The sequence below is a fragment of the Amphibalanus amphitrite genome, unplaced genomic scaffold, assembly GCF_019059575.1.
Source record: "Amphibalanus amphitrite isolate SeventyFive unplaced genomic scaffold, NRLGWU_Aamphi_draft 000244F_arrow, whole genome shotgun sequence".
Taxonomy (NCBI): Eukaryota; Metazoa; Arthropoda; class Thecostraca; order Balanomorpha; family Balanidae; genus Amphibalanus; species Amphibalanus amphitrite.
In genome coordinates this window covers 533,264-556,798 of record NW_024881739.1, presented here as the reverse complement: position 1 = coordinate 556,798, position 23,535 = coordinate 533,264, and the positions used below count along the sequence as shown (strand labels likewise).

At 48.6% G+C, this 23,535-nt stretch overlaps 2 protein-coding genes across 4 annotated transcripts; both read right to left on the bottom strand.

Annotated features, from left to right (window-relative positions):
• Nucleotides 1–12,814: 12,814 nt before the first annotated feature.
• Nucleotides 12,815–15,574, bottom strand: LOC122386250 (antichymotrypsin-2-like). The gene is made up of 3 exons (XM_043375283.1): nucleotides 15,313–15,574; nucleotides 14,538–14,731; nucleotides 12,815–14,039 (listed from the first exon to the last, which is right to left on the bottom strand). The coding sequence occupies exons 1-3, from the start codon at nucleotides 15,329–15,331 to the stop codon at nucleotides 13,083–13,085; spliced, it is 1,170 nt and encodes a 389-aa protein (XP_043231218.1). The 5' UTR covers nucleotides 15,332–15,574; the 3' UTR covers nucleotides 12,815–13,082.
• Nucleotides 15,575–18,593: 3,019 nt separating this feature from the next.
• LOC122386247 (leucine-rich repeat extensin-like protein 5) lies at nucleotides 18,594–23,151 on the bottom strand. Of its 3 annotated transcripts, none has more exons than XM_043375273.1 (4): nucleotides 23,098–23,151; nucleotides 20,350–20,467; nucleotides 19,827–20,067; nucleotides 18,594–19,388 (listed from the first exon to the last, which is right to left on the bottom strand). In XM_043375273.1, the coding sequence occupies exons 2-4, from the start codon at nucleotides 20,457–20,459 to the stop codon at nucleotides 18,654–18,656; spliced, it is 1,086 nt and encodes a 361-aa protein (XP_043231208.1). In that variant the 5' UTR covers nucleotides 20,460–20,467; nucleotides 23,098–23,151; the 3' UTR covers nucleotides 18,594–18,653. The 3 variants fall into 3 exon arrangements, with proteins under 3 accessions (XP_043231208.1, XP_043231209.1, XP_043231207.1); XM_043375274.1 differs by having other exon boundaries at nucleotides 20,930–23,149; XM_043375272.1 differs by lacking the exon at nucleotides 23,098–23,151 and adding an exon at nucleotides 20,930–22,247 and having other exon boundaries at nucleotides 20,350–20,486.
• Nucleotides 23,152–23,535: the final 384 nt, after the last annotated feature.

Below are 23,535 nucleotides of genomic sequence, written 5' to 3'. Positions count from 1 at the left end.
TCTAAATTGGACACATTCCCTGAAAATTTCAAGTTCATAACTTTACCAGGGGCGGCTCCAGAGCACTGGGAATTGGGGGGTCCTATTCGTGAAGCGAGTCATTTGGGCGAAGATCACGATGCTGATGTATTATACATAACTGTATGCACCAGTTTTACGAACAGTGAATGAAAGGTATCATGTGATAACATATACAAAGTTATTGTGCATCCTCTTTTGACATGTTTTTGCTATAATAGGCGGATCCAGGCGTCCAAAAAGGGGGGGGGGTTATGTTTTACCTCCCAACATAGGTGCGCTGACACCGCCTATGCATGACCAATACAATTGTAGTCGTTCTCTCATAAGAAAATTGTAACATAACAAGACCATTGCCACCCTTTTTAGAAACAGTACCAACAAAAACCTTATTTACCATTCTTTTTGTGTACCCCCAATCTCAATGATCTGTATCCGCCTATGATTTTTGAAAATGCATATTTTTAGGATCCATGTGAATTCCTGGTTCATTCTCTATCGATCGGCAAAAGTTGCGTTAAGATTGGTTCAGAAACCTGGCCGTGATAAACAGTCTAAAATGTATCTGCAATTTGCCCGTTTTTACTCCCTCTACCCCCCCCCCCCCTATTGACATTTTTTAATTTTTATTTCTTTAGAAATGTAGATTACGTTGAGCGAAATCGAATGCCGTTTGAATTTTGAAAATCGGCCCGTTAGATCTCGAGATATCAGGGGGGGGGGTCGTAAACAGCCCCCCCCCCTGCCACTAATTTAGGGGTAGCCAGGAGCCTGCCACTAATAGGGTTAATCCTTTGATTCATGCTCTCATGTGTTTGAAAGAATCGTAGAAACAATGGGCTCAACCGGCTCGCTACCTCCACATCAATATCCTTTACATTGGGATTGATCCGACCATAGACCTCTGTATACCTCTGTATATGGTATACAGAGATCTATGATTCGACAGTTTTCACCGACTTTTCCGTTGCGCCACGCACGCAGTAAAAATAAAGTAAATTACTCCGCGGCGACCGGACAATAATCCGGGCAGAAAATCGCCGCGGCCCGGCCACGGTCTTCATTTCCTCGTTCGCTTCCGGGCGGCGGGCGCCATTTGGCCTATCTCTGTCGGCAAGCTGGCCGGTCGCCGGCCGCGCCGACCAAACGATGGTCGGCGGCCGACAGAGCCGCAGAGGCGGCTTTGATTTGGACGCCGCTTCGAGAACTCGCCACCGGAAATACGCGATTGCAGAGCGGCTCCGGCCGTTCGAGGGGCACATCCGAGCGGCGCGACTAAGCGACATAAGAGCGGCCTCTGAGAGATTTCTGAACGCCGAACGAGAGACGGTCACCCCCTGGCTGGCCCAGCTGAACACGAGATAGGATGAGCTTTGTGTGTATTTATTACGAAGCATGCCCTAATTTACACAATGTATATTGACGACCAGCATAACAGAGAAATTAATAAATATATAGATTTATTCATTTGTGTTATGAATATTTCACCTTATAAGGTGAAGTATTCGTTAAACTGAGATAGGAGTTAAAAATATGGCGCTTTCTAAGCACTACAAGAGAATTTGGATAGTGTCGCATCTCGTTCGGGAAGTGCAGTTTTATGCCGTGTTATATAGGGCATGATTTATTTCAATGTTTCTGGTATTGCGTGCAATCTAAATTACACTTGCATGCAACACAGATTACACTTCCATGCACACAAATAAAAAACAATGCATTCAATGCAATGTGACCTTTCCTGAGCCCGACATAAAACTGAGTCAGGACCTGTCGCAGTAGTCCAACTAAATTTGAGCCTAGACTTTGAGCTCACACTGGTTCCATGGACTTAAAATTAAGGTCATATCCGGCCAGATCCTGAGCTTTTGAAATAATCATTGTGTAAAATTTGATATTTTCTGTATTGGCGCTTCCACGCTTAGAAACATCGTTCAACGCTATTCATTACATTAATCTGTTCTGAATATCTATACAAGGCAGAGGGAAATGCACTATATGCAGCCCACACTATATGCAGACCGCACTCTATAGGCAGCCTGTCGGCGCTCTGTCTGAGGCCGGCGCACCATTTGACCCCACATCACGCGCTCGGCCGGCCTGGACTGCACTTGATCCTCGACTGACTCGAAACGGCTCTCGCACATCGTCTGATCGGCGATGATTAACATTTCCGGCGGCGTTCAATCTGCATGAGGTCGATATGTGACGGTTCCCAGTCCATTGAAGTGCTCCCTGATGGACGGACGGCAGATTTCCGGTCGCCAGACCAGCGCGCTCGGCTACACTTCCGGCCGTCTCGACGCATCGAGAGTCGGTCACTTGACGGTGAGGTGAGTCACTGTGTCTCTGAGTCATTGAACATTGTGGCAGCGGTGTTACCGGGGACTGGGGAGTCTCGATATTCTGTGCTGCTGACTGCTGAGTTACATGTTTGGTGCCCGTCGTGATGCTGGGGTGATGATGTGCTGCTCTGTGAATTGTTTTATGTCAACAACTTTGAAAGGGCGAGATGATCAAAACGTTCCGGCGCAAGAGTAAGGAAAAAAATGTACGTCATGATAGCTTGCCAGGCACCAGCCACTGTCTTACCGGACCTCTCGATCGCCACTTATCCCCGATTCCATTCCTGCACCCCTTCCCAAACCTAAGGCAGACGCAAAAACGCATTAACTTCCTTCAAAACACAGCCGTACTCACGAGCCGCCGTATTGGGGCACCACACACTCACAAACTCCGGCAGCCACTATCGCGGTACGAGAGTATCTAGTGACGACCCCACCGAGTGGCGACTGGCAAACGTAGGCACGCCGCAAAAGAAAGCAGGAAGACAAAACTGGGCGAGAGGCTCAGAAGGATGGCGGACGTTTTATCTGCGAACTTGAGACGCGGCAGCTGGCAGTTTGTTTGCATGGCTAAGTAGGAAGCCCGAGACGGTAGGAGCCGGGAGCCGCTGACGTTTTTGGAGAGCGAGCCAATTTAGACGTGGGTGGTGAGAACTGAGAACTATCACTCACTCGTCACTCGCTAGGGCAAGTTTTAAACACTGGGGAGTGGGTGCCCGCGTATGATGCAACATCGTGCCAGTATGGTTCTAAAAGCGGCTAGCGAACAGAAGCCCGGAGCCATGCGTCTCGGTCGCATGAAAAGGAGTTTATTGTGTTTGATGCTAAGATATATAATAATCTTCATGGGTTGACACTGCTAGCAAGGTCTAAAAGATAGTATTTTATTTATTTACTTTTATTTTGACAAGAAAAGTTTATCTGTGATTCGTGTATTCTCAAGCATTATGGTACAGCTTTTACATTAGGGTAAAACTACTGGAAACTACTGGAATAAATAATGCAAGGACCAGTTACAATTTATATTTACCTTTGATATATCTGGAACCGAGCTGACTCGAGCTGGGCTGAGTTATTTCGACATGCTCCCGCCGACCAAAGCGACAGAAACGCTGACCAAAAGAGCTCCGTCACACTTGTCAGCGGAATTATGACTTCAGTTGAAATCGATACGACAGCTGACACGATACGACAGCAAAGATTGCAAACGTGGCGACGCACCAGGCGGGGAGCATTGCCTTCACTGACCACTTCGTTTCTACACAGTGGTTAGTGAGACTGACGGCACGGAATATATAGTCTACGACAGACTATATCGACACCTTTTTTTAAACCCCACATCTGTTCTCCGGTGAATTTCCGGGAAGCACGAAAGATCTCTTTTTAGAAGTGTCCAATCGTCCGATCCTGATCAAATTTGTGTGTTCGTAAGCAATTGCTCTGGCATTGCTTGATCTGCCAAGACAGACAAACTTGAGAAAAATCGAGTGACTGTACCTTTTTTGAAGGTTTCTAAACAACTTGTCTGAACTTCACGGGAGAACAAATGTGGGGTTTAAAAAAGGGTGTCGATATATCCCGTGCTGACGGTGATAAAATAATCCCACAACTGCCTGATACAGATTTGGATGCGTTCCTCAATACTCGTGCGTCAATGTGCTGAACCTGATAAAAGGGGCCGAGTTTTTTGTTGCTTTGTATCTGCTTTTGGTATCGATCGTCAGTCATGCCTACATACCTGCAAACTGTGATAGAACTAAACATTATCGAATTTAGAAATGTCGAATGCTTGGACTTACAACAAGTGAGTGGAAACAAAAAGGAAAAGAAAGGCAGTCACGAGGAAAAGCTGCACATGCAATCACATATTGCAATGTGCAAATGCTCATAACAAGGAATCGCTCCTTTGCAAATTTTCCAGAATGGTCGCTAACGGTGTTGTGGTGTTATAATATCGAGCTATTATAATGGTTGCTGGTGTTATCTGCAAACGTAAAACTATGTAGACCTATTTATGTTGAAGCCTAGCGGCTAGGTCGTCTGTGTTTCACAGCTTTCGTTAATGGGACGGCCCCTGGCTTGCAGAAGCTGTCGCTGGCAGGTCGGGAAAGTCGCTACGGCTAGGTGCGAGAAATGACCCCCAAATTTCCGGCACATATACAATGTTGCGGCATCCAGCAGGGAACCTCGGAGAGAGCCTCTATGTATATCGGTTGTAGCCCGTCTCTATTACACGACATCGAGTGGTCATAATTTGGAAGAAAGTAAAGCTATAGGTAGTAGTACAATTTGATAATAAGTTAAGTAGTAAATAAGCGGTAGAACGCTCGTATGAATTGATACCTGTGCCTTAGCAGAGTGTCTCATATTACGACGAGTTGTCTGAGTTAGAGCACTCGCCACTTCGTGAGAGGAACAGGTATTGGTGTTTATGCGCTGTTGCTGGAGGCGTCCCGGGCGACACGATTTCATCGGTCCTGATTCCTCGGCAAAACAAGCGTATCCCCGTAAATCCTGCGCCGGAATGCGGAGGGAATTATAAGCCACCGGCAACTCCCAGACGCAGAATGTCGCTGTGACCCAAGGTTAGTCGCAGAACGGACGCTTGGCGGGTGTTTATACTAGGTCTGCATCTGGAGATCTTGCATACCTTAGGTCCATTTGGATCACTTGCCAATGATCGACTAAATAAAACGGCTCGACACGTCCTGGTATTGTATTTGGCGTCTTTGTTTTTTTTTTCACCTGCGTTCTTAAGCAATAAGCATCCATTTAACGATATGCTAAAGAAGCTTAAGCACAACTTAATACCACACTGATTGGACCGTTGCTTCAACTAATACGATGAACAGGCTGGAGCATTAGCCTAGACATCGATAAACACTTGAATTACCATCATCTACGAGTAAAATCGTAATCTTGAAGCATTTCATACGAATTGACGCCTAGCTCGGTATTATATTATCAGCTTTCAAAGGCTGAAAACTGAGCTCGTAACTCTCTGCGTCATTTAACACTCTCCGCGCCAACAAATCATCGGCAGCGTCACGAAGTGTGCCGACCGGCGGCCCCACCTCAGGGTCGTCGATTCGCTATCAGGCCGGTGTCGAGTTCACTGGATAGACTCAATAAATCGCTGCCGTCGAACCACCGGCGTACAGTGCCGCCGTGCCGCCATCGCTCAGCTGTGCCGAGAGGCGTGCAACACAAATTGTCCGGCCACGAGTCAGGCTGAGCTCCGCTGGCCGGCGCCAGGTTTACCGTGACACGCGTGGGGCATCACTTTGTCTGCGGTGGTCGACCCTATAGATGGAACTGGGTGCACTACTGATCGTTATGAAACGGCTCGTATGCCGCAGTGGGGGATTTGTGAAGGAATTGTTTGGTGTCTCTGTTACTAGGTCATTGAATGTGTGTTAGTTGACCTGTATCGCGAGTAATGCAGCTAAATATTAAAAATATTATCACTATGAATGAATGCAAATATAGGGAGTTGTCGGGTCGACCATAACTATGGTATTCACGTACTGTAGCTGACGCGAGGAGCTCAGTTTATAACAGCCGGGGCCGTGAATGTGAATTAACCAGCTTTGGTTACAAATAAAAACCTTTTATAAATGGTGGACTCTTCTTATAAACGTGGCTCGCTTCCGCAAAAGGTTGAGTATTTTGGCCGCAATTGTTACATATTTAACATGCTCTCATGAAAGTAACTAATATTAATTGTAGTCGTATTTGTGTATTTTCTTCTTGAAAGAATGATGGAGGCGGATTTAGCCAGTAGGCATAGGGAATACAATCGGGATAAGAATGCTGAATTATAATATCCTACGTCACAATACAAGCAGCTGAAATAAAGAGACCGTCCCCATTTTTTCAATTTCTATTATTGTATGTTTAGAGCGTAGTATAATACGCATTAGCCATTTCATATGCTGTGCCGACTCTGTCTGCTCGTGCGGCAAAGCCGCGTCTCGGTCGGAAGCCGCATCTCGGCGGCAGCGACGGTTCGACGAAGGCGCTCTCATTACCATATGGACCATATATCGGCCGGCGTCCGGGACCGGTCCGGCTGTCGTACCGCGGCGCCGTGACCGATTCCACTCGTCATTCACGATAAGGCGGCGCCCCGTCCACCGGCAGACTTTGTCGGCAGTTCACGGAACCCGGCGGCGACTGAGGAGCGTGCCGGACCGCCTGCGGACCCCGCCCGCCGCCGTCGGGACGACTTTCCGCAGGGAATTCCAATGTGATCTGGCGGCGGCGGGCACGCATACTCGGGCGGCGCGTGTCTGAGGACGGAGCCGGCCGGCCGCAGCGGCCAGACAGACGTGGGTGGAGGGCGAAAGTCGAGCTCGAAAATTGGATTTGAAGCCCGTCACTTCTGCTAAAAAAAACACTACTGATGTCTCGGCGTTGCCGCTACTTGACCCGATAGAGCGTGTCAATGGTGAACGGGCGCCGCGCGGGCATGGCTGCAGTCTGGGGGTCGACCAGATCACGGCGCCTGCGGACCACACCGGAGAGGGATGTAGCACGCTACATCTTGAACATTTAACGTAATATCTTTTCGGCACGGCTCGGTCCGGCAGTCCCCCCCCCCCCTCGCAGTCCGGTACAGGCCTAGCCCTCCATTCACACACCCATCGCTGCTACCGGGTGACGCACAGCTGAGCGGAGCGCTGCTGCTGCGCTCTCCTCCCCTTTCATTATTCACTACCCCCCCCCCCCTCACCAGGCCCGCCATCCCCATTCAGCACTTTTCCCCAACTCCCTCAACGAGCACTGTCCGTGAGAATAGCCCGCAGTAGACACATCTGCGAGAAGACGATGCCGGTCACATCAGTACGAACCGCCGAGGCACAGCTGAGTCAACAAGCTACGTCAGGACTGCGGCCGGCGGCGGCGGCGAGCGAGCACGTTAAGGTACTCTGTCACTTGTCACGTACTCTGTCAGGTACCACAACAGCTGCGCCGCGCTGAGTCACATGGTGGGAATGGCACAACCAGGAAGATCCTATGGCAAGCAAAAACGCAGTAGTTCCAGAGGTCTTCGCAATGGGCAACCGTTAAACTCTCATTACGACGCCCGCCTATGGAGACAGCTACCGCAGGATGAGCGATTCGAACCTCCTCAAATAACGCTGCATCAGCAAGATATGTCAACAGATCATGGAGCAGTGTCAAGGATGGATGCCGGCTGGAGCACACAGCCTCCTTTGTCGGGCACAGCAACCCAGGGTGAGTGAACCTGGCAAAACAGCCGGGTGACCGACCTCACAATGGCCTCATGAGGTAGTTCCAGAGATCTCCGCAGAGGAAGAAGGCGCTGACTTACGGCCACACCCGGTACAGTGGGCGAAGCAAGAGTGACGTCACAAGGGGCGTTGCCGGCAGACGAAACGGAAGGAAACAAAAGTTTGAATAAAATGAAATTGAAGAATCAAAATTAAAACTCGAAGACAGCAAACCGTTCAGGGATTGCTTTATGCCAGCGACTACTAAGATGATAAAGCACTCAACACGAAGACGATTCGACGGCCAAAAATTGCAGGCACAAAGGAGTAAGGTGACTAAACAGGATAGAGGGCGCCATCTTACGGACCCACCCACCAGAAGAAGACAGAGGAAGATGACGGCGCAAGGGCGTGGCGGTCACCCCTCCCCCCAACTATAAAAGAGTGCACCACCCAACCAGAGAGTCAGTCACAGTCGAGCAGCCGGGAGTCACAGTCTGCAGCCGGAGCCGGAGACGACATCTGGAGGCCGCCGTCAGTCCGGGGTCACCCACAAGAAGCCTCTTCAGTTCGAGCGACCAGAACCGAGGACAGCAGTCGACGCTTGTGACCACACTGAGAAGCGGAAGCGCAGAGAAACTCCAGAATGTGAGTGTTGTTGAAAAGTCTGCTCAATCCCAATCCTTGAACCCCCCCCCCCCTCTGCCCAGCCTGCCGTGCCGTGACGACTGCCAAACATTTTCGGTTGCCATAAAATGCACTCTCAATTGGAATTGGAAAACTTAAATTACTTTGAACTTATTGGTCCAGACACCCTAGTAGCATGTTAGGATCTGAATTTCGAGGTCATGACGGAGTCGCCAGGAACTCGTTATCGTCCGTTGGAATTCACGATTAGGCCGTGAGCGAGATCCTAAAATTTGAATAAGCAGCTCAGTGTCACGAACGCTGAAATTGATGACAGGATGCGTGACAACATTGAATATGTCTTTGTCTTTGGTCAAACTGGTTCGTTCGATTTATCATAATCGGCGGAGGTCAAGTGCGATTTGAGGTTGGAATTCGTTTGTGAAATTAATGGTGTAGAGTCGTGCTTAATTCACTAAAAGTTGCATTGCGAAATTATTGGTGATATTGCTGAAGGAATTAATTGCGAAGTCGAAATCAATTATTGAACAGGTAAATACGGTTGAAAGCGAATGTAATGTTTTAAGGTGGCGACTGATTCATGCTATCGATCTACGAATATGGCTATGAGTTATGATTTTCGACAGATACGAATGCTCGAGCTTACGGCGGAACTTCTTCTGTTACTTAGGTGCAGAGTTGAGAGTAGTGGTTTGAGGTCGACGGTTTGACACCTTGCGACTTTAGATGGTCCTTGTACTTTGCGTCATTGAAGTTGCGAAATGTCGAGTAAGAGGTAGATGTAGAATTGTTTGTGGTGGTTAGAACTAATATGCGACTAATATAGGTACCGATCGTTGTGCTTTTGTAGAATAAATACTAGAAAAGACTATCTTTGTTGGGGAACGATTAAATGGGACAGGAATTAAAAAAAAAAACTTACGTAGAACGGAGCTGATGAGATGTCGAACAGGGAGATATTGCAGCGATATTTTACCAGATTCACACTCACTGACACACCCGGTGAATCTACCCAGCCAGAAGAGACAACACGCACGAACACTGCACCGCGAATGATGACGCGCCCATCGGGGCGTGGCCTTGACTGAGTGTCGACGCGACGCCAGCCGGCGGCCGGTATCGTCGCTCTCGACGCGGGCGTTGAGCCGCCAGAGGGCGCGAGGAGCAGCCACAACAGGGGCAGTGGGTTAGCCGTAATTGGGGCGCGTGCGGTAGGTGAAGGTCATCGTATAGAAACATGGTTAGTTGTGGGAAGTTGCAACGGGATAAGAACGTAAACAGTTAATGCATAATTTTAAATATGATATGCTATATGATATCTAGGACTGCGCTTCGTTTGATGTGCATTGTTTACTGCTAATATATGATTTAAATTAGGTTTCCTCTAAAAAGCTAGCGACCCCTATGGCAATATTTTGGAACTCTATAAAGATAATTTGTATAGGTAACTATTAGTCCATCAGAAGCTATCGAGCGAAATTTAATGAGTCATTTCCGTTTGAGCATTCAGTAATTTACTATTATACGGTGGGTCACAACCAGACGACAGATCGGTGCGTACTAATTGGGCCTAGATCATCTGATTAAATCAAGAGCGGTTCAAGTTCTGCTAGATTGTATACCAGAACTGATGATTAGGTTCACGCGTGCAGCAGAAATTATGACTTGATATTACGATTAGGTTGAATAAATAATGCGTTTCTGTTATTCGCGTTCTTGCGAGTTAGCGCCAATAATTACTCCACCAATATTGGCACAGGGCATTGTGAGGCACAGACGGCTTGTTTGCCCGTCTCCTATGGCGTAACGTTTACCAGCATGACCGTATGAGACACAGATGCACTTCTCTAAACCCACGTCCAGACCGGAATAATAAGAGGGACACACCGTCACGTACGCAGGGCATATGCACGTTTTCCGCCAGTGGTACCGGCCACTGTTAATTTTCCCGCTTAGGTAACACTGGGTGAGAAGGCAGTGAGAGGTTTCTACGGCAGGGGGAAGGGGGAAGATTGGCACAGTATGCAGTGGAGAGTAAGTTATGCCAAAGGCAAGAAGCCGAAGGTCAGGGGTGAGTCACCCAAAAGGGCCGATAAAGCGAGCCGTAGTGTCCCGAATAAGTCCTCATACTTATTTCGTAAAAGTACTCTAATCGGTACTGGACAGCCTCAGGGGAGGGAAGAATGTACTCCAGGACACGTAAGGCCTTGAAGAGTAAATCCCATGGTTTAAGGATAGTTCCAGGATATGAACTGTGGTCCCTGGGTCGTGAACGGGAATGTTACACGCGGACCGGAAGAGGGCATAGGTAATCTCTCCCGGTAGAGAGATAAGTCGGATATAAATCGTGTATGTGTGTACCATAAGTCTATCGGACGTGTAGTGAATCCCATAAATTAGTAGGGTGGATATTTGTGCAATTATTCTGGACGGCCCTGCGATAAGTATCTTTGTCGCCGGTTAGCGGAGCATGCATATGGATTTCGGAAAGAGACATTTATCTCGCCGGGGAGATCGTTGTTGATCCGACGCCTAACACTATCGGAGGGAATTTCGAGGGCTACGAATTAAATTTGGGTGAATACATGAATGAATGAATGTAACGCGAGCAAGGGTGTGAGAATGTTGAAGGATGAATCTTAGAATAAGGCCGATAGGAATTGCGTAGAATTCGGTTACGGCAGTCGAGCTAGCAACCCTCGAGGGCAACTAAACTATAGCGACGCTAATACGAATTAAGTGGGCAATTTTCGTAATGGGGAGGCCAGTGATATAGGAATGGGTGACTGGACGAATGATCACATTCAATAAATCAATGTAATTACCACCCATAAGGTTGGCAGTGGTCATCGGGACTTCGAATGCCCTGTCCTTCACCTGCCCAACTGTGCCGCAAACCCAGCTGATCGGATCCCTCTATCCCTAATCCGAGCAGTGAAGAAGCATCTCGTGCATCATGGTCTATACAATGAACAGAATCATCAAGCCTCTAAATTAAAAAGCATCTTCCATCAGATGTATTTGTATGCAAGGTGGATCTGGACTTACATCTTCCTCAGCTGGATATCAGGTGGATCTCATTTATCTCAGAATCTCATCACCATCTGGATCCCTCTCTATAGCTATCTCAGGATCTCTTCAACGACTCTCAGGTTCCCCTGTATCACCAGCTCTACTACCGACAGCATTACAGCAGCGAATTATTCTCTCTGCTACAACAGCCGAACAACAATGGGCCACCGGTGTCGATGACCGCGAAGATACAGCTCTTTCTATTCTTCTTCTCTCCTTATTTACCTCGCTACAGGGACATCTCGCTGCGGCTCTCAGCGACAGAGCCGCGACCGCCAGTCGCTCTCCTGGCACAAATTGCACTGCTCAGGCGTCCATCCAGAATGCACAACCTGACAATGGTCATGTCAATCTTCTTAATTGAACTGAGAATAGCACACTGGTAATTTTCTGGCCAAGTTGGGCTCGTAGTTTGCACTTCGTGAAATATCTAGTGGGTTCCATCTCTCTTGTTCTACATCCGTTATTAAAATGATTAGAGTTTTCCGTTTCTTTTATGCTGATCATTGAGATTGACGTAAAGGAAAGCTTCACATCATTTCTTTAAATATAGGTACCTATTAAAATGACTAATGCAAACAAAAGAGCCCCAATGCTGCTTGTGTCTCCGGCGAGGTCAGTGTTTGGATGTTTGTGTGCGTGTTTTCCCTCAGCCGGTCTAATTCGCGCCGACATCGGCTCGGCTCTCTCAGATTGGACGCGCTGATCTGTCGACGGTCATCAGCGCCGATTGCCGCGCGTGCTCGTCGGCCGGCCAATCACAGGACGCCATTCGCGTCGACAGTCGCCGAGTGAACAGGATGGTAACTAGCCGCTCGACCGTTGCAGTTCGGTGGAGGAGCAGTGACCAAACGAGGGAATGGGGACGTCAGTTCGGCTGATGGCTGCAGAGAAGTAGGTATACAATAAGCGTTGCATGGAAAGAATGAGACCAAAAGTCGGCAGTGCCTCCCCTTAATTGAAGGTTTTCGGCCGCTTCTGGGAACTTGGAGCCAAGGAGTTCATCACTGGGGGACACCATGTACCCAGAAGTTCGCGACGCAGACAATCGTTACACCTAAGGAAGAGGGAACGAACATTGATCGACGAAACGGACATTGAGTGAACATTGACGAACGAACGAACGTTGAGCTACCAGTAAATAATGAAGTAGGGATCTGACATTTTGGCAGACATGTTTTTTCGTTAAACGGCACCGATTGAAGGGGCGCAAGGTATCCAAATACGATTTTCGAAAATAAGGACCACCATAGTATACATGTTTAGAAACCCCGAACATTTTGCGCATGGCTTGAACGGCCTAAATGCCCGTCAGCTTATGTGTTGCTTAGCAAAACATGCTCGATATAACTCGTTGATCGTTGATTCTAGACATACCTGTCAACAAAATATCGACACTGCATTTTTTCTTCTCCAGTAATATGAAAGGTCATCGTCACGATTCGGATAGTTTGATGCAGCTACGCGGTCGGGGTCAGTCGATATCTGTCACCAATACCATCTCCAGTTTTTGTATTCAAGAATAACGTGAAGGTGAGCGATCTGCACACTCGCGAAGTGTGGTGGCACGACATTGACACAACATTGATAATGATGGCATGGTATGATGTGATCCAAGAGGTTAGGTATGTAATGTGAAATTTATTGTCGTTATGAGATTCAAGTACTGCTGTTAATATTTCTATCTCACTTCATTGTCTTTTATCAAGGCTGGACTTCTTTCAACTTCTGCCGGTCCTAATAACCCGATAGTAGATACTACCTATTACGGTGAAGCCACGTAGGCAGAGAACACATTGAAATTATATCTTTTGTTGAAAACTATCGCGAAAAAAGGCCGATCCAGGTAGAAAAGCACGGGTTGATCGCGACTTGCCGACCTTGCTAAAATCACCGCCCCAGCTGCTGCAGCCTCGGTCCCCTTTTCGTTGACTTCCAGAAACACCTTGTGATACAGATCACTGGCCGTTATCGCCATACCACTGAACATGGGCAGTTCAGCTCCAGCCGTGAAGAGTTTTCTGATGCCTAGCCGCGACAGTGCCCCTCGTAGGCTGTATGTCGTTTCCAGCTTGAGAGGAGGCATGGTGACTACTGTGTCCCGGGTCGACATGCTCTCCAGGATTTCACGAGGCTGTAGTGAATCGAGTTTCGACCTCAGCTCACTGACCGCCGTCATGTTTTTGCCAAGTGGCCTCAATAACAACATACAGTGCCTGTTGTCTTTGTAGGGGATTTCAACAGCGTCAAATGTATCAAATCTCGTATATCTCAACTCTTTCCTCATTTCCATCATCGCCACCTTCTTCAAGCCAGAGGCGGTGACGAAATTCAACTCTGGCCGCCTTTTGAAGGCCCACTGCCACTGATCCTTGAAGTAGAGCGCGCTGACCAGCGCCACGCTGAGCCCCTCCAGCGATGTGGAGTCCACCAGCTGCTGGATCCGACCCCAGGTCACCCGGGCGACCTCGGCGTTGATTTCGGCCGCGGCCTGGGAGCTGGAGGCGAACTGTCTGATGGTGCAGTTGTAGATGATGCGGACCAGCTGAGCGAAGCTGCTGCTGGCCGACACGCCCTTCCGGACGTAGATTTGGTTCATGACGCCCGTCTCAGCGCCGTTGGTCTGTGAGGAAAAGTCCTCTATGGCGTCACGGTAGGACGGTAAGAAGTTGTAGGCGATGGCCGTCTTATTAGATCCTTTGAGTCCAAGCGCTTTGGCTATCTGTAAATCAATAACATAAACAATTCAGTGATTTGCTTGTCAGACTCGGCCTTTTCTCATTTGTCTTTACCAATGAATGCAAGTGCTAAAACAGAAGTAACGCATCTTGCTTTAGGTGTTTTAAATGGACAAGCAGCGCCTTTGACGAAGCAGCGATGTGACTTTCGTATGCCGTATATGGTCACGGTCATGGAACAAAAAAGTGACATGGATTCGATTCATGATTCATCAGAACTTGACATTCAGTAATCATTTTACAGAGTAAGATCAAACAACAGGTGCTAAATGCAGTTCACAGTCCGTCTGTAACTATGCAATTGATTTAACTTATATACTTTTAAATCCCATGGATCATTGAAACATAATCATCTTTTAATATGGTCGATAGTAATTGTATACAGTATAGGAACACCTTTATAATTCTCATCATGCTGTCTCTGGAACTCCTTCAAACTACATAGTCTTGCACATTTTGCCAACCGCAGGAACCACGCTCACCTCTTTGCGAGTTTGTCCGGCCGCCGCCAGCCACATCTGCGTTAGAAGACTGGAGATCACAAAGGGCGATATCGCCTGGTTCTGTGACAGGTCGGGTGTGAGCTGGGCCAGCAGACGCAGGCCCAGCCCGTCCGGAATATCGGCGTGCGCTGGTGACGTCATCACTGACAGCAGTAGCAGCAGACAGCAGGCACCTGCGGGGTAAGAGCTATCAGAGTCCGGTCGTGTGTCGGATTGTTTCGCGTACGTGGACGGCGACTGAAGCTCAACGCGAGGATGCTTCCTACCTACCCCTGTCATTCCAATGTTAGAATTTAATGCTAAAATACAAGGTGGGCTAAAATATAAAATCTTATGATCTGATCAGTGGCACCACAAAACTACCGCAACCGATCTTACAAAATTAAACAACCATCTCTTCGTCTTCAATCGCGAGCTAGTGGGAACTGAGAACCAACGAAAGACAAATGGGACGTTTGTCGAAAAGTTTGTCACTCCCAAGCTCTCTGAGCGCTGGAACTGTTTCCTGGAGAGTTGGGCAAAGCCCCTGGATTGAGATACCTCCCGTTGATCCAATACGGGTTGCATCGAGCACGTGCGGATTTCAGCTGCGAGCGCATCTCTGCTGCGACCGGCGCCAAGCTTGCCTGTTGCTCTGAGCACACACAGGACAGGAACAAAACAGCGCAGCTTATATAACAATGAGGACTGGGGAATGAGTTCACCTTTGACTCATCCGGTTATATGTGTAGGCACGTGTAGGTATTAGCATTACCTTTGGCTGGGGCAGCCATCTCAAACGCCAGCAGAGACGCACTTCAGTCCGTTCAAAGTCCACCAGCAGGCTGAACTTGATTTACTTGACGCACCGCAAATCAACACATTTCCATTACTGATGGCTATGACTTTACACTCGGCGCAGGTAGCACTGTTCATATATCATCGTCAGCTGGCTACGGCCGTCACAGGAGCTGTGACGGTGGTGACCCATGACCTTCTCTCCCCTCCCCTTGACAGAGTCCGGCTGTCGGACCGAACTCGGGGTGGGGGTTTCAGGGTCACTATCGGGGAACCCGCTGTTATGGCTCATACATAGGTCGTCTCGAGGCCGGGTGTGTCAGGGGTGCGGTCAGTCACAGCTCAGGGGTGTCAGGAGTGGGGTCAGTCACAGCCCAGGGGTGTCAGGATTGGGGTCAGTCAGCCGAAGGGATGTCAGGAGTGGGGTCAGCCGGAAGTCTGTCAGGACTTGGGAGTGTCAGGACTCAGGAGGCCAGGGCGTGATGTCTCCAACAGGCATCCGCCTCCATGGTCTTCAGATATGCAATCGATGATGTAAATGCGTCCAGGAAGGTCACTTCCCAGCAGCTGGCATCCAACTTTGCCAGGCGGTGGAAACTTCTCCGTAAAAGCCGAGGACGTGTTTTCTTGCGAAATCAGCCATGGGTAAACGAGCATTTTTGTGAAGTAATCTGTAATTGTAGGATGTTGTCTGACCTTTGCGCTCGGTATGTTCCATAAAAATGCCATATTTATGCTTGAACTTTTATCATGTGATTGGTAAAAGTTCAGTTCTCGTGATTTTAAATGCATGTTAATGATGCATGAAAAACGAACCGATCCTTAAGTACAATCAATTGGAAATAATGTCTGTCAGACAGCTAAATGACAGTTCTGTAGGCCAGAGAGTCTCCAGATGGTTTATTAATGCCTGTCTACATGAGCGACTTCAACTTCGACTGCTTCTTTAGTCCCTGCCCCTGGATGTTATCCCGACGACCAGCATGGGGCAAGTTTCATGAATGGAGCATGAACGTGTTTCGATGTACAAGCGGCGAAAATCCTTACGAACATTTTTAATAGTTTTTTATACAGCTATAAACATTACCAAAATGCACAAAACTTAAGCGTATGACGAAAGATTCATGCACACTCGAGCCGCGCCTCATGCGTTAGAAATGTCGCTGAATGACTTTTCGTCCATGTCTTGCGGTAGGTACGGCCGGCCACGGATCACCTAATGTGATCACCTAATGTGATGTGATCCGTGGTACGGCCTATCAGGCCTTCCTGCCTTGCGGTACAGTCTACCTTGAGGCGCTCGACACTAGCGCCATCTTATGGCGGCAATTGAAGATGGTAGATCAAGGCTATTGGGGACATTACGCCCGCGGGACAGAAAAATTTCTAAATGATTTTATCTATCTGGTGGTCGCTGGTGCATCTTTTAGCCGTGTAGCCTATCTTCGATAATCCGGGCTTAAAAACGCTACCTAGACATATTGCTTAAAAATGATGAGACGCACTATACTATCACAATAACCAACAAACTTCGGCATGGCGATGGCTGATGATCCATGCACATTAATTACTAGTCCATATAGAATGAAGCAGTGTGGTAGCTTTACAGGGTTAAGCGATGGCCTCTCCATCTTCCCCAGCTGCGGGTTATAAGGCCAACCGTACTATGCGTCGTGAGCTCGAAGGATCTATCGCGCGATGGCCTTTAATTAACCGTGTTTATGTGCCGTCGCCTGGATGTCAGCATTATCAGTGACACATCGCGGCGGAAGCCATTCGGGTCGCTCTGAAAAGAGCTGCTTCACGAGCCTGAAAAGATGCGTAAATCGTCGACTCAAGACGTAAACAAGCGCCGCACTCTTGACTGATATTCACGAGGACATGCAAAATGCAAGGTCTTGAATGGGTTGAAAGAACACTACTGTTTGAGTCGGGAGATGAAATTCCCCAAAGGGAGAGCTGTTGTTCACAAAGCAAGGACTCTGGACTGTCGTATGACAGAAGAAGGCCTACGAAACCGCCTGGGACGTAAACGCCCAGTCATCCCTCTCTCGGACGAACAGCGAATGTCGGACAACATAGCATTTGAATTCTAAAAATGCACTCTAGAATAAGACGCGACGGAAAGCCGTGCATTGGACGCTCTTTGCACGTGTCGCCTTAACCTTCAGCGTATTTCTACTTCTAAGGACTAATGTTTTTTTGTTTTTTTTTTTAGATGGTCACGCTCACGCAGCTCCCATGCATGCATTCGATGATGGCACGAGTAAATGAGAGAAACATAAATTACGCGTTGGACTTGGCTTATTGCAATAAAAATACGACTTTCAATAGGGACCACTGGTCAATGACGAGTTGACATTTGTAGGACGATTCGGAAGTTTTACATTATATGTACTTCAAATGATAAAACCATTATTGTTTCAACCGAACACCTCGAATCAGTTTGTTCAATAGTTAAGGTCAATAGCTTAGCTTGATTAATTTAAACTGCTCTCAGTTATCTGTCGGTGACCTACGAACCTACTGCGCCGCTTTGATGCAAGTCACGAGTTGCGACATTGCTCGATAAAATAAATGACCAGTGGCAAAGAGGCAACACCTTGGGCAACACCACATACCCACGGGCAGTCTTGTTAAGGTCATAAGTAAAGTTTAATTATATTATCCTGAATTGGGAATCATACGAATGCCTTACCGGCAGTGCTTCAACAAAGGCGGAATTCAAAACGCCGGCTTCATGCTTAACACGCTTGACATCATGCCACACACACTGAATTGGATATTAATTCGCTACAAGACAGTGGACCCAAATCAGCCATCAACTGACCTGCCATGCTGTTTGGTCCCACACATGCGCCCTATAAACTAAATCGTACGGAAGTACTGCCATCTGTACGGCAGGCACCGGAATCTGAAAAAAAAATTCCCATATAGGTGACGCCACTAATACCCCTATACGCCGCAAATCTGGTTCCGAGTGCAACACAATGTTTACCACAACCTCGTGTTTAAGGGGAGTGATACAACGCAACGTGATTGTGAAGACTTCTGAATCCTGATTAATTGATGCATCGTTTAGAGTGTTTTTTTTTTGCGTTACCAGCACATATACAATTATAGAAGTGCGAGAACTACACCGTGAACGCATATTTAACCTTCCCGTGCCACCAGTACCACCGTGTCACCCTGTCAACCACCAGTACCTACTTTTCATTCCTGAAGGCACATTTCTAAAAGCCCGTAAATAAACAGATCTGATCATCCACATTATATTATCACAACACATCGCTCAACCTTCTCCCATCTCATCCACCGTCAGAGTTCCGACAAAAACGCCATCAGTCCTGTGTTTGATGAACGACAGTCGGCCTGCGCTAGAATTTTCTGCAGCCGTCTCTGCTTCTCCCTCGCCTCGGCGGACGACACTGGCGCCGCCGGAGTCGACGGGGAAGATATCGCGCTCTTACCAGTCCTACCCTTCCCTGAAGCGCGATCGGGGCGAGCAGGGACAGGCCCCGAGCGACCCTTTTTCAGAGGGATCGTCGCCTGCGCTGCACCACCAGACACATTCCCCGCACCACCCGAACCGACCGTAGCAGTCAGCGGTCGCTTGGTTTTCTTGAGTGGGATGGGAGCGTCCGGCTCCACTTCTGGCGCGTCTCCGGCCGCGGCAGGCGAGTCACCCACTCCGGGACCAAGTCGGGCTCGGACGGCGGGTGACTGTCCCAGCTCAGGCGTCCCTCCAGCTGCCACAGAGGAGGCGGCGGCGGCGGCGGCGGCGGGGGCGGAGGGAGTAGCCGGCGTACTCGGGGTCCTCAGAGACTCTGGTATCACCAGACCCGCGTTTCGGTCGCGTGCCTTGCTCCGTCGCCGTCCGCTGGTTGCCGGGGTTGTGCCGGGAGTAACGCCAGGAGTTTTGACCGGAGTGGCCGCTGGGGTGGTCGGTACGGAGACGCCAGCGGGAGTTCCGAGCGGGTTCGACTTCTGACGACCGGAGCGGGACACGATTGGTACCTCTGTGACCTTCTCGCAGAGTTTACACTCGATCACCTGGGGAGAGAACAGAAGACGGCTGAGTTGCCGCGCTAGTGCGTTGAAAGATGAGGACAGGTCAAGGTCAGCTAAGCCACGATCCCTACGTATCTCAGGTATCTCAGATGTCACGGTAAACCAACAGGTTGGCGTATATCACTTAAAGTTGTGGTAGAGAACGTCAAACTGTTCAGCTGAGTGGAAAGGCATCATTCTGTCAATGAGATCGAGAACCATGAAAAGCGAGCACGTTTCCTTTACTCTATCGAACATTTTCTAGAATCCACTAATCGCCGCAGTTTTGTCACGCATGTCGTTCACGGCGCAAGTAGTAAACAGTACCCGGAACAAAAGTACATTTGTATCGTCCAGCAATAAGTACCAGCTCCATGCAATTCCAGCCTTTCCCTACCTGCCCCGCACCGGGCCTCATCACCAGCCCTCCCCGTCACTCACGATCGTGTCCCGCGCCGCCAGGAACCGGTCCAGCAGCCTGGTCTGCAGCAGACCCATGGGCCGGCCCTCCCGACGCTTGTTCAGCAGTCTCCGGAGCGGTTTGGTGGCGACGGGCCGCGGCCGCAGCTCGGCGCGGTACTGACCGCACAACCAGGGCGTGCTGCACGAGGGACACAGCGTCTCGGGGCCGAGCAGACGGCCGGAGCCCGGCCGGCCGGCCAGCGTCGACCGACACCGCTGCCTGGGTGCAGGGGCGGCAGTCAGAGGTCAGGCCTCAGAGCTGGGGCTCAGGTCACAGACTTAGGTCAGGTAGCAGGACCTGGGGTAAGTTGATCCCACCTAAAGGGTAGACAGATGAAAACAAAAATGTCTTTTGTAGGTAAGTACTAGGTAGGAGGTAGGTAGGTAGGTAGGTAGGTAGGTAGGTACCATTTGGAATTTGAGCAAAAAGCTAGGATAACAGCATGTACCTATAATGAAACTGCCCAATAAGGAAGCAGTTGTATAGAGCTGAAACACTTACAGAGTAGTGCCAAGAAGCTTCACATTCTCCAGAGGAATCTCCTCCAGCCTTTTCAGCAAGAAATCAGCAGACACATCTTCAGCCTCTTGTTCAGGATGTGGGTTTTCCATGTTGTGACCTGCAAAAAATTACTATCGCTGAGCCAGACTAGTTACCTATTTTTATTCCTAAGTTGCCACTGGAAAAGTTTCACCACTCACCAGTCACAAAAAAAACAGGTAATGAAATATCAGTTAGAATGGCTGACACTCTTTCTGTCACATAAGCAATTACGTCTTTTTCATGTGTTGGGCAAAACCCATAGGCAGCTTTATGCTAGGCATAACAGCAACTAGCCTTATCAGCCTTTATCTGTAGTTGAAACTATATCCGAGTTTGTTTTAGGTTTTATCAAAGGTACTTGGGTCTCCAGAATACTCATTTTGAAATGGGAAAAATCGACATAAAAAATCAAAAAAGTAATTTGAATTGTTATTCCCTGAGGTATTTTGCTTATTTAAGCTATGCTATGCTGTTGTGCTACCGTACAGTGTAACAAAGCGAGTACAAACACGAGTACAGTGACAAACAGGAGCCTCACCAGAAGCTTGCGAAGAAACTTTGAGCTCCAACTGGCGGCCAAGATCAAAACCAATCCAAAGGCCTTCTGGCAGTACACGAATTCACGCCTGAAAGTGAGGACGGGTATCGGAGATATTCTCGACCCCGAAGGCAGGTCAGTCAGTGACGACTCAGCAAAAGCCGACATCTTGAATGACTACTTCTCCAGTGTCTTCACTACTGAGGAACATGAAGTTCCCGAACTCGCCCGGCAGCAAACCTCACTCAACATCAGCGATGTGTCCATCTCTCCAGAAATGGTCCGACAGAAGCTGGCATCCCTGAAGACCACGAGCTCTCCTGGCCCCGACGACATCCACCCAAGAATTCTGTCTGAGTCGGCCAACTCCATCAGTGCTCCTCTCGCTTCCATCTACCGCAAGTCATTAGATGAAGGATGTGTTCCCCACGACTGGACACTTGCCACAGTTGTGCCCATCTTCAAAAAAGGAGACAGAAGACGACCAGAGAACTATCGTCCAATTAGCTTAGCTGCAGTGACGTGCAAGGTCATGGAGTCGCTGATAAGGGACCAATTGATGGCATATCTCACCTCGAATGGACTGTTGTCGCGTCACCAGCATGGTTTTCGCCCACACCGATCCTGCACGACTCAGCTACTGGAAGTCTTGGATGACTGGAGCCGTGCGATTGAAGACGGGAGCCCGGTCGACGTCATATATCTGGACTTCAGAAAAGCTTTCGATTCCGTCCCTCACGAACGCCTACTCGTCAAACTGAGAGCATACGGTGTGACTGGACACCTCCTTGAGTGGATAAGGTCATTTCTATCCAATCGGCAACAACGAGTCGTCGTGCAAGGTTGTCAATCCACCTGGTCTCCTGTCACCAGCGGGGTGCCACAGGGTTCTGTACTAGGGCCCCTTCTGTTCCTTGTATATATTAACGACATCCTCGACGCGGTGAGGTCCTGCATCAAGATTTTTGCTGATGACACGAAGTTGTACTGCAGCATTGATACTCCCAGTGATGCATCCCTGCTCCAGCTCGACATTGATGCTCTCACCACCTGGTCCAAGAAGTGGCAGCTTGCGTTCAACCAGAGCAAGTGTGCTTCCTTGAACGTCGGGGCCAAGAACTCTGGTCACTCCTACTCTATGAACGGTGTCTGCCTCGCCTCCACCTCAGCTGAGAGAGATCTGGGTGTCATCATCGATCCCGAGCTGAAGTTCAGGAGGCAGGCTTCCTCAGCTGTATCAAAGGCTTCACAGATTCTGTCTCTGATCCGGAGGTCATTCTCGAATCTGGACGAGATCACCCTGCCGATTTTGTTCAAGGCATTTGTCAGGCCCCACCTTGAATACGGTAACCTCATATGGGGCCCGTTCAATCGTGCAGACATCAAGCTTGTGGAGCGAGTCCAGCGGCGCGCTACTCGATTAGTGTCCAGCATCAGGAGCAAACCATATACTGAGAGACTGAAATGCCTGAAGCTTCCTTCACTGCTCCACCGAAGACGCCGTGGTGACATGATTGGAATGTACCAGCTGCTGCATAACAAGATCGATATCGACTCGGACAAGTTTGTCAAGCCTGCGTCCATGAGGTCCAACCGTGGCCATCCCTGGAAGCTGTACAAACCACATGCCAAGTCACGAGCCAGAAGACAACTATTCACTATTCGAGCGCTCAACGACTGGAACTCCCTCCCTGCAGTTGTCCAGTTGTCCAGGCCCCATCCCTCAATGCCTTCAAATCCAGACTTGACAAGCATTGGGCCAATCTGATGTACCTGACTCCTACTCACGACTAGAGATGACCACCAGTCACGAGCTCGACGAGAGCGGGACCTACAGGCGAGTTGCCTTTCAAAATTCCCGATAGTGTAAGGTAAGGTAAGGTAAGGTGACCAAACGAGTTTATGAATGAACCAATGAATCAGACCAACATGGGAATGAATTGATAAATCTCTTTATTTCTAGATAGGTATGAAATTCAAGACCATTTCAATTTTGATTTGTCAATCGCCTGGCATTCGACTAAAGAATCATTCAACTGATCTAATGAGCGTTGGAACTTGGAATGTCAATGTCAAGGCACGTAACTGAAACAGAAGATAACACATCAATATGAGCGCACAACATACTCTCTAATTTCTATGAATAAATCCAAGAATAAATCGCATACGACGGCATTGGTGGTATAGGTACGTATACCTCTGCCCCGCGCGGCGCGCATACACACAACAAACACATGTGACCCTTAGTTCAAGGATGCATCTAATAAAAATCTCACCTGCGAGGGTACCTTAGAGAACTCTAATGACGTCATTTCTACAGTGGACAGATTGGACAGATGGCGTGCGCACTCACCAACCAAAAGCCTTCGAAATCAAAACTAAGCAAAATATTTGAGGAGGCTTTTTCTTTTACTCATAATAGCCAAATGATCTTAGATATAACTTCCGGCTTTCGAACAGTATTGGCCCATTGGGTGAGGACAGTATTGGGTATGGACGCGGTATTTATGACGTATAAATAACCACAATATTTCTACTCGTTCTTTTAGTGAAATGGCGCGTTTCAGACAATTCTATTTTCCAATGATATGTAATGTATAGGCACA

Coding starts and splice junctions, on each gene's coding strand:
- LOC122386250 (XM_043375283.1), bottom strand. Junction 14,040..14,537: donor CCGGACAAACTCGCAAAGAG/GTGAGCGTGGTT, acceptor ATTGATTTACAG/ATAGCCAAAGCGCTTGGACT.
- LOC122386247 (XM_043375273.1), bottom strand. CDS start 20,459: ATGGAAAACCCACATCCTGAACAAGAGGCTGAAGATGTGTCTGCTGAT. Junction 20,068..20,349: donor AAGCTTCTTGGCACTACTCT/GTAAGTGTTTCA, acceptor CCCTGCACCCAG/GCAGCGGTGTCGGTCGACGC. Junction 19,389..19,826: donor TGGCGGCGCGGGACACGATC/GTGAGTGACGGG, acceptor TTCTCTCCCCAG/GTGATCGAGTGTAAACTCTG.